Source organism: Oxyura jamaicensis, chromosome 4 (assembly GCF_011077185.1).
Source record: "Oxyura jamaicensis isolate SHBP4307 breed ruddy duck chromosome 4, BPBGC_Ojam_1.0, whole genome shotgun sequence".
NCBI lineage: Eukaryota > Metazoa > Chordata > Aves > Anseriformes > Anatidae > Oxyura > Oxyura jamaicensis.
The window spans coordinates 82,571,620-82,585,014 of NC_048896.1; the positions used below are offsets into that span (position 1 = coordinate 82,571,620).

Consider the following 13,395-nt stretch of genomic DNA (forward strand, 5'->3'; position numbering starts at 1 on the left):
AAGAAAAGAAAAGAAAAGAAAAGAAAAGAAAAGAAAAGAAAAGAAAAATGTTCCTCAGATGATAATTTGCAGATGAATGAATGCAGCGGTCTTTTTAAAGATATTTTCTGCTGCTTTTAATATCAGAAATTAACAATTACTTTGAACATATTTCTCAGGCATTCTTAACTTTACAAGATGGCTGCCTTAGTCAAGTTTTGTGTTATTAAAGCAATCAAATTTAAGTCAAATTTAATGCCCAGACATGGCTAGAAGCCATGGATTATGGAGATTCTAAACTATTTTCAAAATCAAAAATTAAAAATACATAAATGGAGGAAATACTAGATGAGGAAGAATGGAAATCAGAGGCTGAAAATAATCTGAATTTACAGGAGATATATATATCTCCTGTATATATATATATATATATTATGTATGTATATATATATATATATATATAAATATATATATATATAAGCTTGCTCCAGTTCACATCAAAGCCTGTGAAGATTTTTCCATTGGTTCTTATATGAGTGAGTTTGATGTCTAAACAAATAAATGGCTTTTTATGTGAGTAAATTTATCAGTGTGTGAGCAGATCACAATCAGTCTGAACATCCAGATAGTCTATATAATATTCCAAAGAGTCATTTGGACATTTTGTTTGGAAAAAGAGTTATCTTGGTTAGAAAAGATTTTAAGTCAACAGCCAGTACTGTCTGTGGTTTATGTAACTGCCCTGAAATATCAGAAAGAAACTTTTATGGTTTTGGAGAAAGCATATTAAACAAAAAGCTACCTTTTATCTGCATGTTATGCCCAGTAACTATGAAGTAGCAGTGACAGAAGAGTGATGAAAAGGTATGAAAATGTATTTCAGAACGTCAAAAATCCATGCTACCATCCCATTTTACCATCTTTCCTAGAAAAATAAAAATATCCTTGAGATACAAAGTTAATGACTTGAAAACATGCCAGTTAACAATCTGCACATTTCCCTTAGAGGACAATAGGTGCAGTATTTATTAGAACCTAAAGTAAAATTTAAGATGTTCTCTGGAAACCAACCCCCTCCACCGCTTGCTAAACCCAAACAACTCATTAAAGAAGGCTGTTGGCATCTCCAGGAACAAATGTTCCAGTGAAAAACAGAATCACTGATATTTTCACAGCCTACATCAAACATCTGCCTTAACTGTGCATCAGCTCACAGTCTTTTTTTTTTTTTTTTTTTTACCACAGTGAGGTATGCCTCAATACCATTACTAAAATAATGTGGAAGTTCAGAAAAGACAAAATGAAAATGCTATAAAAGTGGTATCACCTGACCTTGTAAACATGTTCTAAACCTATTCCTATTGAGACACAACATCACTGAATTACTAAGGCTTACTTTTTCTTCCTCTTTTACAGACAAACGTTATCTGATGCCTTCAGGTATCACTTCCGAGATGAGCAGCCAGCACCCATCTCAGTCACCTCAATACTTGGCTGTAAGCAAAGACCTTAAACCCTGTTCACAAATGTTATTTCCTCTTTTCTGTAACATCATTTAAAGCTACAAGTGGTCCAAAGTCTTAGCCACATAACATATGATTTTTTTCCAAAGTCACAAAGGTTCCTGTTTCACTTTGCAACAGTACGCTCTCAACTAACTATTGTTTGTTGATGCCTAAAGTCAGGACTGGATCTACAAAGTATATGGGCATCCCAGTGAAGAATAGATGTGTTTTTACTAGCTGCAGTTTCAAATAACAATGCCTAAGATCACATCTTTACTTTGTTTTATTAACAGAAATGCACGTCTGCTCTAGAGGGGAGGAGCATGCTGACTATTAGAGGTATAACTAAAAAATCTGTTTCTGAAATCTGAAATAGAATATGGTGATTCCATATTTAGCTTTGTTACATAGGTACACATTGAAGATGATAGAAAAGACAGTTTTCGGAACAGCAGCTGCTTTCCAAATTAAACCTGCTGCAAAATTTGGAGTGCTGTTTCGACAACCAAATATTTAAGTAATTATTTAAAAAAGGAGATATATTTTATCCCATGAGCACCTTGTTTCTCAATGGAAATATATTTACAAAAGCTATCTGGCAATGTTCTCCTACTTAGAACATGCTAAATCTTTAGTATTACTTGGTGTATATATTTGTTTCTCCACTGCGTTTGTTCTATTTCTTGTGACAAATTTGTAGACAGACTGCAATCTTATTCTTCAAGAACCTAGTGAGGCCTCCGACTATTAAATCCTTTAATTTACAATTTACTCAATAATGTTTATTTTAAAAGTATATTTCTAGATACTTTTCTATATACATTTCTATATGTTTGCTATACTTTAGATATAGCAAAATATCATGAAATCAAGTACTGAAGAATTAAATATGATTCACCTTGAAAGGGAATTATGATTCTTCTCATACCATTTCAAATTTTTGAACCATATTTGCTAAATATGGCCAGAAAAAATGCAATTACCAAAATATGATCACTTTCTATGTTTGATGTAAAGGCTGATTTTCAGAGAGTATTACATTTGACCAGTCAGAAAAATAATACAAAGAATTCCATTAAAAAAAGAATCTGTTTAATTTTTTCCTTATATTTCATACTTTAATTCAAAACATTGAGCCAAGTAATTCCTACAGATGAGGAGAAAGTAAGCAGTATAAGTTCACAAAATGAAAGGTTAGACTGAATCTTGTGAGCAAATACTGATATAGCTTGTATGAAAGCTGAACTGAGAGAAATACCAAGCAAGGCAGCTTCAAAATCTGCAGAAATGAGTAGGAAACGGCTTACTGACAGTTGGACGGCTTGATAAAGCCTCAAATTCCACAATGATTTAGGAGTTGGCTATGTGTTTGCCTGCCTTCCTGAGATGTGTGCTGACATCAGGAAAGATGAACCAAGGACAATGCAGGAAGGTAAATTAAACTCTGCAATTCGAAGGTGTAACTTAAACATATTTTTGAGCACTTCCTGAGCTAATAGTGCTTGTGGAATAATCTCATTTTTTTTAGATAATAACTACACTATTATTAAATTTGTCTTAACATTTTTCTCATACACGGTGCTATTAGTAGCCTTGCCACAAGATGGCAGAAACAGCACAAAATAATTTTTTCAACAGCTATTTTCTATAATGGTTAAACATTTAAGGTGTCAGTATTTTAGTTCAAAGCATCTTGCTCTGGCTTACTTGAAGGAGAACTTAGGATGTTTTGCATCACTTTTCACATTACTTAATATGTCAGTATATAGAACTTCTGAAAATATTTTCAAAACCAAACTATTGCAAATAGAGTAAAATAATTTTTACTAGTAAGATGTCCTATGTGCATTTAAATAATCAGTCAAATTGTGGTAAATTTGGAAATAACAGCAATGACAAAAAACATACATTTACTTTCATTTTTAACAAAACAGACCAAAAAAAGTCCTACATAACTTGATAAGCACACATATGAAGTCTCTGAACAGTGTTTAAATTTGCAAATTACATGGAAAAAAAAAAATCTCACTTTCAAATATTTCATTCTGAAATCCAGAAGTAAAAACAAACTTCACTCTGTTTTATCAAATGTCATTAACAGTTTTTAGTTTGTTTTATTTTATATTTTGAGCTGAGAAGCTGATATAATCAAAAATACTTTTTATTGTTGTTTGGTTGGTTGGTTTGCTTTGCTTTTTTTTTTTTGTTTTTGTTTTTGTTTTTTTTTTTGTCCTGCTTTAGCTTCAGGTAGTTTCTAGTTATGTCTCTTATGAAACAAATGTTTGTGAGTGATATTAAAAAGATTTACCTGGCTACTATACAAGAAGACTCTCAATATTTCCAGGATTGCCATAATTATATGAGAACAAGTAGTCTATTGTTTAATTGGAGAGAAGCACAAATGGTTGAGAAGGAATTTTAAATTGCATCTGAATCTATCTCCAAATCCATCCTTTAAAAAATGGTTAAATAAAGTACAGATTGAACAAAACCCACATGTCATGAGACAACAAAGAGTTCTGGAGGTGGAACAGGGTGGCAGGTGGATGGGGGTGGACTGCCAATAATAATACTGGAATAAGCCTATACTTTTATTTGTGGGTTATGTGGACACCAGTCTAATAACAAATGTTATTAATTTTCTTTAGAAGAAAGATGGAAAATACATGGACCCCAGGTAAGCAGAATCTCTCATCAATTAGATTTTTTACAGGGCATTTTGCCATTTAAAATTTTTTAAAAGAAAATTCCAATTTTGTTTGCACTAACTGAAGGATGAGAGTATGTGTGTCTGTAGTCCTACATTATCTCACTTATTTGTATTCATGGTTTGTATAGGCATCTTTTACCCCTCAGTGATCTTAAAGTGGCATACTAAAGAATGATGTTATGTGTTGTGGAGTGCATAAAACTTTGACTGTTGATACAGACATGCCTGCTTAATCTAAGATAGCAATACTTCTTTTAGAAAAACAAAGAAGAAAAGCTTAAATGTATTTTTGTTTTCTGTCTTTCCTAGCAGCCTTTGCCTCCTCCACGGTAAGATCACGTAAGAGATGGCTTTTGTACATTTCTCAAAACAGGTGCTCAGGGCACTGAGTGCTGACGAGTGCCAACATCCAGCTGTAGCAGTTGTAATCACTCCCACAGAAGACAGGCCAAGCTCTATTCCATGAATACATATGAATACATTATTCTATGATACGCCCACACACACCAGAAAAAATTGTTTTTGATTTTTTTCCAATCTCAAACAATAATAATTTCTATAGTTAATAGATACTTTCAAAAGGTAACCCAGAAATTCCAAGCTTATTCTTCACCATCCATATTGAATGCAGTAAGAGCTGTAAATTGGTTTAAAATGTGGTTAGAATTACAGACATTCAAATTATTTCTTAAGTAAACTGCAGCATATTCTGCAGCTGGGCTCTATACACAGCTGTACCCACCCAGAGATGTCAGCACTGAAGAGCTGTATTTGGCACATACCAGTGAAGTGTATGAAAGTACTGTTAAGTGGCATGGAACATAGTACAGTAATGTCTTGCAAATGTAGAGAATTATCCAAAATTACTTTTGCTATTGAATCCTGGACCTGAGCTAAACTCAGCACAAATACATTTAAAAAATCTTGGAAATTTCCTGTATTTTCCTTTTTTGAGCTTGCAGTTACAACAGACATAATTCTTGTGCCTTCTTTATACCCTACAAGTTCTTCCAATTCTCCTTTGACTTCTTCAGGCCACTGAAGACACTGCCAAAGCAATATCAACCACTTCCTCCAGAGCCGAAGATAAGCAGCCAGGTCTCCCACACCAGGAAACCGCTCAGCCAAGCACATACCTTTCCAATATCAGCAAAGCTCACAAGGTACTGCTATGTTTCTTCATGCTGATTGCCTGAAAATTAAAACACTCTCCCTGACAAAATCACCAGACTTTACCTCCATCCCACCTCTGCTTTTACTTAAGGAAAATAAATGTTGATTCTTTAGACAGCTGTGAATAATCAAGAGAAGTGGTATTTAGAGTAATCTGATACTAACATTCTTTAAAGAAAAAAAAATGCCAAAATAACGGTAAAGAAGTAAAGGAGCAGAAAAGTAGAAGTCAAAAAGGAGTAGAAAAGTAGACTAAAAGTCATGAACACTTAGTATAAGGTTTGTCCTACTTTTTTTTTTCCTGACATTTAGAGGTTTTGCAGCCACTTCCAAGCAAAAATAATAGCACTTGCTTAGCACAATTGGTGAACCAAGTAATAGCGAACCATGTGATGGGAATATACACTGACTGTGCCAGAGAAATACAGAAATATCTCCATAACCCAAGGATGCTACATTCAGCAAAAGAAATGACTAATCTGCAGCCAGAAATCTTACTCCAGCCTGAGACCAGTCCTTTACACCAGAACCCTGTAGCCCATCCTCTGTCATGCAACAAACAGCAGAGCATGGATCTGCAGCACAAACCACTTGTGTCCAGCTCTATGGCAGATCATGTGCATTTCAAGTTATGAGTCTGTCTGCTTTTTTCATGCAACAAGCATGTTTAGCCACGTGAGCATGAATGTATGCTGCTCACTGCCATGGAAACAGATGAACTCGTGCTGTGTGACCAAAACACACGTGTAAATGGGGAAGGTGGTGGGCATGTGCTGGGAGCAGGAGTGGTACATATCCTGGGGCCACAGGGTATAATGCTCAGGTGCCTCTCTGTGAAAACCTGTTGCAGCCAGATATTTGGGCCCAATGGAGATATGTCAGTTCTGTCCATCCTTCCACAAATAGTTTCAATTTCAGTTCGTCAAGTTGGAATTTTGCTTCATTTTGCAAAAGTCACTACAGTCCGAATCATATAATACAAATACCACAGAGAAAGAAAAAAAAAAAAAAAAAAAAAACAAGAAAGCAGCTTAAAAATCAATAAAGTAATCTTCTACTCCAAGTATATACTTAAGGAGCTGACTCTAAGTATGTTTTATGTTTTCCTGAATGGTGCTTAAATTCTTTTTCATGGATTAGGTTACAGAAGCTTTTGGTTGTTAAGACATTTTATTAATATGAAGTAGCTTCATATTCAGATGTGTGACCTGACCTACAGCTGAGGAGTTCCAAATCTCATGACTGATCCCTTCCATACAGCATATAAAATTGAAAGCTGTGAGAACTATTTCAAGCTGTGTTTGCCAGCAGTCATCAGTATGCAAAGTGCTAGAATTCAAAAGGTCCTACTACAAAACCAAAATGCTCTGTATTGCAGTTATAAATACTAAAATCTTTCTAATAGTCTTTTTTTTTTTTAATTTCATAGGGTTTTTTGTTTGTTTGTTTGTTTTGTTTTTTTAATCATAGGAGTAAGAGGGGAGTGGCAAAGACTAAGACCACACATGATCTGGGAAGGCATTTCACAAATTTCCCACACAAGCACTTCACTCAGAATATCTGTCACCCATCACCAATCCAGTCACAGCTCTGCAGGGAGAAAACATATGTATGGACTGCAGTATGGAGGAGTGCAGCACTACACCATTATCTGTCAGACTGTAAGCAAAGCTGTCAAACTGCAGGCATGATTTAGGAGTGCACACCCTATTTTGCAGCAAGATTTGGAAGACCTATAAAATTACACACCATTAATTATACACTCTATAAACATCTGCATAAAATATGGGCATGTGCAGGACGCTGGAATGTATCTGAGAAGCTTTGGCAAGATTTAAACGTGTAGTAAGCGTGTGGCCATACAAGTGATGTGTCCCCTTGTAGAGGAGTCCTCCCTACAAACACACCTTTATTACCTCTTAACTTTCCTATGCATCCAGCATCCTACATATGGGCTTTTCCTTGTCAAATAATGACACCTCAGAGTCCAAGCTAACAAATTACACAAATTACACACAAAAGCATCTTTCCAAACCCAAAACAGCATGATGCCATTTCCCCTTGTCTTATCACTTGGTGCTTAGGAGAAGAGCCTGATCCCCACCTCGCTATAGCCTCCTTTAAGGCAATTGTACCGTGTGATAAGGTCAGCCCTGAGCCTCCTCTGCTTTAGGCTAAACAAACCCAGTTCCCGCAGTTGCTACTGTAAGACCTGTTTTCTAGACATTTCACCAGCTTTGATGCCCATCTTTGGACACGCTCCAGCATGTTGATGTCCTTGTTGTTTTATGTTCATAAATAACTTCTAAAATTTAGACCTCTATCTCTTTTGCTATTAAATGCAAGCTGCTGAAAAGTTTGTTCATCAAGCCTAGGACATCCAACAAAATATGCCAGACTTGATACATTGTCCCTTTTGAGGGGGAGAATACTTTCTGATGATCCTTCTCACTAGGGGAAGGTATTCCTGTTGACCAGGCATATCAGGAGAAGGCAGAAAAATACCTAAATACCAGCTTGAATCAGGACCAGGAGAAGCATTCTACACTTCTCTTTATCTGTTTGCATCTTAAGTTCCTGGTTTGCATTTCCTTTTGTCTACACTTTGCATTCTGCCATCATGAACGTTTCATTTTTGAAACTCTTGTCTTCAAGAAAATCTGTATAAACTGACATTAAAGTTTCTAATAAGATTTTTAGCATGAGAGTAAGGGTAAAGAAGAAAGCTCATAGTCCTTCATATCACTTCTCCCTGTCCCCAGAATCAGTCCTTACAAGGACTTTTCTCATTTACTATAATGAATATTATGGAATATTATGGAATGAATATTATATTTCTTTTATGGAAGTCTATAACCTTTTCTTGCAAATAATTTATGTCAAAAAATAACCAGCCTCTGAATTTCTATAGCAGTAATAAAATGTCAAGGGCTGTTAATTTTCAGTGATGATGTAACCAAAGTATTTAAGTACTCAAAGTCATTTTTTATTTTATGATATTTTTTTTTTCATATATTTCTTTCTTTTCCAGGCATATCTCTCTTAGGGAACTGAATGAAGTAAGTAATCATCTTTGTATACATTATTACCACCAAAAGCATACACATGTCATGGCTGCGTAGCTTCAGAAGTACCATTATTTCAGTCACGACTTAGCCTGTTAGGTAAAAACACTATAATAACCATATTAGCTTTGGGTCATAAATATATCTATTTTTAATGTGTGTAGTACTTTCAAAATGGCTACTCTGTAACTGACAGCTAACATCCTGAAGTTGTTTTCAGAAATAAAAACACAAACAGTGTATAGCAACCTCCCCAGGTATCCAAATAAAAGCGCATCTCCTAAGTGCCAAACGCTGCAGATGTCTGAAAGATGTGCAGAAGGGAGGCACTTGTGCTCTGAAGGCCAGTGATACTGAGCTCCTGTGTGCAACAGAGGCTATAAAGGCTCTCGCTCCACACTCTCACCTCCAAGCTGAGCTCCTCTCCCAGTGCAGCCTGCAGCCCTGTACCAGCTGCCTGTGGCCAGAGGGCAGAAACAGAGATGATGTGCCATGAATTCACCTGTAGGCATAAATATAACATAAAGCATTATCTTTTCTCAGAGACTGGTAAAGGCAAGTAGCAAAAAAAAAAAAAAAAAAAAAAAAAAGTGGGGGTACTTATAACAAACAGAAGTTTCTTAGTGGTTTCCTGTAAGATGTATTAAGAGATACAGTCCCTAGAACAATGCAGAATGTTAAAGGCCATAAAATTCAGAGATGATAGCTTATTATAATCTACATAATTTTGTGTTTCTTACTGTGTTCTATTTGTTACAATTATACATTTGAAAATGTTTTTATTTCATTACAAGGGAACAAAGGGAAGAAAGTAATTTCTATACCGGTTAAGTCCAGCCATTTCCTATCACAGAAGCTGTATCACAAACCCATAAGCTAATCTAGCTCTAACTTCAAAATCCTTAGATTTTTTTCTGATCCAAATCTTTGAATGGGAGGCTATCCCAGAACCTCACCCTCATGGTTAGAAACTCCTTTGCTTTGAAAGATTTTTACAAAACATGCTTTGATTGCAATATTGTAATTAACAATTAAAGCCCAAAAAAATGAGCTACTGGCAAGAAAGATAATATTTTAATACAAGAATCTTCGTCTTCTCCTAGATGATGACTCATTACCAAATATAAAAATAACCCCAAGAACAACAAATATCTTACATCTGTAATTAACATTTCTGGCTGGGCACTGTACAGCTGCACAAATGCTGCAGCTCCTAGTAAGCTCATAGTTTAGCTACATCTTAAGGAGAAATATTGTATATTTCATAACATGGAAAAGATAATAAAATTGGATTTAGACTGATCCCTTCTGATCTGTATAGCTCCTACGATATAGATAGCTTCAGTGTGACCCAGAGGAGACTGGATATGCTCTTGTTAAGTTTTTGGACATCAAACTGGAGGTCAATATGGTTGAGAGCACAGCTGTCACTCAACAGGACCCAGATGAGCTGTAAGAAAGGGTCAGGAGGAGCTCACTCACCAGAGCACATCTGGAATGCTGTACAAGGAGCTGCTGGCAGGCAGGAGCAGGACAGACATAGGGTCACCAACACCATCAGGGTGTGAAGCCCTTGCCCTGTGGCTGATAGGTCTGGACTCCCTGATCCTGGAGAGAAGACAACCCCAGGGGAACCTCTTAGCAGCCTTCCAATACCCAAAAGAAGGTTATCAAGAAGAAGGAAGAGGCTGGCACTTTACAGAGTGCACAGTTGAAGTACAAGAGGCATTGGTCACAAATTGAAACTAGGAAGATTTCAACCAGAAATAAGGAAAACAAAACAAATAAACAACAACAACAAAAGAATATGAGGGCAATTTCAAGAGTGTTGGAACAGGTTGCCCAGAGAGGCTGTGAAATCTATGTACTATGGGTATTCAAGTCTCAACTGGACAAAGCTCTGAGCCCTGGCTTCATCAACTAGCTTAGAATTTGAGCAGGTGCTTGGTCTAAAGACCTGCCTAGGTCCCTTCCAATCTGAATAGCACTATGAATTTCAAAGTAATGAAAAAACATTAACAGGAAAGTAAGTTTTAAGGAATACTTAAAAAAGCAGCATTTACAAAGAGGTTTTTTTTTTTCTGTTTAATGCTTACGTATTATATTCAAATGTGTATTAAATTAATAATCAAAATAATTACTATTCTTGTGTGAATCAAAATACTACACAAATATAGTGAAAGTTTATCCAACTGTAGTCTCTAGAAACCTATCTATTGTTCACTTCTCTGCAATATAATACGCTGTACTGAGACTCCCCACACGGTGATTTTGAATGAAGTATCTGCCTGACAGTTAAAGTAATTGTACTATTAAAGGGTCTGAAAAGAAATGACTGATTTTAATCTTTGGATAGTGTATCTCCAGTCAATCAAAATCAATCTCTTGAATTCATAGAAGATAAGTTAAGGAAATCCATATTGTAAATTAAGCTGATGCATGACAGTGATCATGAAAATGGTGATCATTGTGATACACCCTGTGTTCACTTACACCCCTAAACATTCATTTCTCATTGTTGCCAGTGAACTGAGATGAAAATTCAACCTGAGGTTTTGACAAAGCGATCAGGTATTTATAACTGAATGTCTATAAATTGTTTTAAAATGAAAAAATAGTTGAGTTTGTTGTGGTAAGTTCAAGTTGGTAATCAAAATAAAAATATTCACTGTCTGTGTTATCATTTTATATAGGAATCTGGAAGAGAAAAAGGTTAGTATTTAACAACATGATATTAACTTGTTGTCTTTCTTTCATATGCCAAGAACAATATATCCTATCATTAAACCTCCAGATGAAGTACTCAGTACAGGAACCTGACATCTCTCCTACTTACAGGATTATGCAGTCTGGCTCTGAATTAAAACTAGTAATAGACATCCCTCAGGTATACATCTGCTGAGAATGGAGAGATTTAGAGTGACCTCAATGGTTCTGGAAAATGGAGTGGAAAAAGGGATTTAATTTGCATTAGCTACACCTAGTTGGGGAAACCGGGCATCACATTTGTTCTAAGCAAACCAAAGTCTTATGGTCCTAGGGGGAAAAAGAGTGAAAAAGAAAGTTTAAAATCTTAAAAGAGATTTAAAGAAAAATCTTTAAAGAGTTAAAAATTCCTATGGTTAAGCTTTACATTTTAAAGCTACAAATAACAGCTTTTGTTTTGTTTTGTTTTCAAAAAGCATTTTTAAAATATGTCAATTCTTTAGATGTGCATAAAAAGTTTTAAAATCACCTTAAGCTATTCTGTCTGTATGAAGGTCCATGAACCAAAAAAATACTTGAACATACCTTGAAGACAGATACAGACTAATTGTTATGCTGTTTACACCTCCACGTTAATGAATTCATAATTTTCTCTGGCATTTCCTTTTGTGGATTAAGGCACGGTTTCCTGATTTTCAGCTAGAAGTACTATTGACTGCATTTGTTTTCTATCTGTCCTGCCCCACAAAAAGGATTTATGAACTCTCTGTATGCTTCTAGTACAGCATTCTCCACTATTTACCATTATGTTAATCCATATTATGTTAATCCATATTTGGCACCAGCAAAACCTGCAACGTTCAGCATCACCATTCAGTACTACAGTAATATTTCCTACTCTAATCATCAATTGGCTGATTTAAATCAGCCTGATTGTAGCCTATTAGCTTTCTCTATTGAACTGCTTCCCCTTGTACTCAAATTTGGATAACTTAAATTTTTTTCTGTGGTAGTTGCTAGATACTGTCAGAGTTACACATGAAAGGATATAATAAATTCTCATTCTGTTTATTCATCATTACAGATTTGATGAAGAAACTTGAAATGACTTTACAGGCACAACAGTACAAAATAAAGCATCTTCCTGAATCCAGGTAGGACTATAAGAATTTCATGAGCTTGTACTGGATGCTTCAAGAACTAAACTTTCTGCACATAGCAAATTATACTTCACTATGTAATAAAGCAAGAAGATACCACTTTCCGACGCCATGTAGTGATATAAAATGTTTTTCCCTGAAGCACAGGTCTTTGGGAATTGCTTTTAAGCTATTACAAATACACATTCAATTTTTATCTTTAATAGCATACTACTGTATTATAGCTATGCATTGTTCTGTAATTTTACTCTTATTTAAACGTGTGCCACTAACAGAAATATTTTTCTGATGTTACTTTCATTGCTTTCTCCTAGCTTCCGGTATATACAGAGCTCCAAGAATGTTTGCAGCTCAGGTAAGAAGAGAAGAGCTTTGAAAATTAAACCAGGAATGGATAAACACTAGTCACAGTTACAGGTGCCAAACTGTGACACAGTAGGCACCAGATCTGTGTTTCTATGTGTGTGCATCTGCACTGGGTGTTTTCAGTGCATTGAGTCAGTGTAAAGGGATTGTTAAAGGAAGCAAGCAGGAAAAAAAAAAAAAAAAAAAAAAAAAGTAAAACATTGGCACAGTGAAGAACCAACTTGAATTACTTGCTTGGCTGTACCCTGCGCATGGTTCAAGAAAGCTTTGAAATGCCTAACCTAGAACCCAAGAGTATTAAGCCACTACAAAACCCCATATCCAGAAAAGGAGGGGGATTTGGATGGGCTGCTGAAGGACAATAGGGGTAAGAAGAGAAGGCAAATTGCTGGGCATGCAAAGAGGCAGGGAAGGAGAAAGCGTGCTGTGAGCAGAACAGGCTGCTTTTCCCCAGCAGAGCTGCCATGGGTGGAAGCTGCAGATGTTCAGTACGTAATTTATATAGCAGCTACCATGATTTTAATGACTCTGTGTAAGTGCATACATTGATCTTTTCTTTGTGGAAACTACTTTAGGTTTATCATGGATTCCTAGAGGAAAGGCCTTGTAGATGGCATTATCAGACAGGTCTGTTAACATCTTACGGCTGGAAATAGGAAATTCACTGGGCTGTGTTGTGTTTCCTGAGGGAAGGGACTGGGAGCCAAAAGGAACAGTCGTGGGGTGCCCTG

General features: G+C 35.8%; 1 protein-coding gene across 1 annotated transcript in view; it reads left to right on the forward strand.

Moving 5' to 3' along the window:
- CLNK (cytokine dependent hematopoietic cell linker) overlaps positions 1 to 13,395 on the forward strand; it is a 51,858-nt gene that overhangs the window by 28,307 nt on the left and 10,156 nt on the right. The window contains exons 7-15 of the mRNA XM_035324583.1: positions 1,396 to 1,475; positions 1,778 to 1,823; positions 4,133 to 4,161; positions 4,507 to 4,523; positions 5,229 to 5,357; positions 8,399 to 8,426; positions 11,126 to 11,144; positions 12,223 to 12,292; positions 12,613 to 12,653. Coding sequence (XP_035180474.1) covers positions 1,396 to 1,475; positions 1,778 to 1,823; positions 4,133 to 4,161; positions 4,507 to 4,523; positions 5,229 to 5,357; positions 8,399 to 8,426; positions 11,126 to 11,144; positions 12,223 to 12,292; positions 12,613 to 12,653 — 459 coding nt within the window. The remainder of the gene's footprint in view (positions 1 to 1,395; positions 1,476 to 1,777; positions 1,824 to 4,132; positions 4,162 to 4,506; positions 4,524 to 5,228; positions 5,358 to 8,398; positions 8,427 to 11,125; positions 11,145 to 12,222; positions 12,293 to 12,612; positions 12,654 to 13,395) is intronic.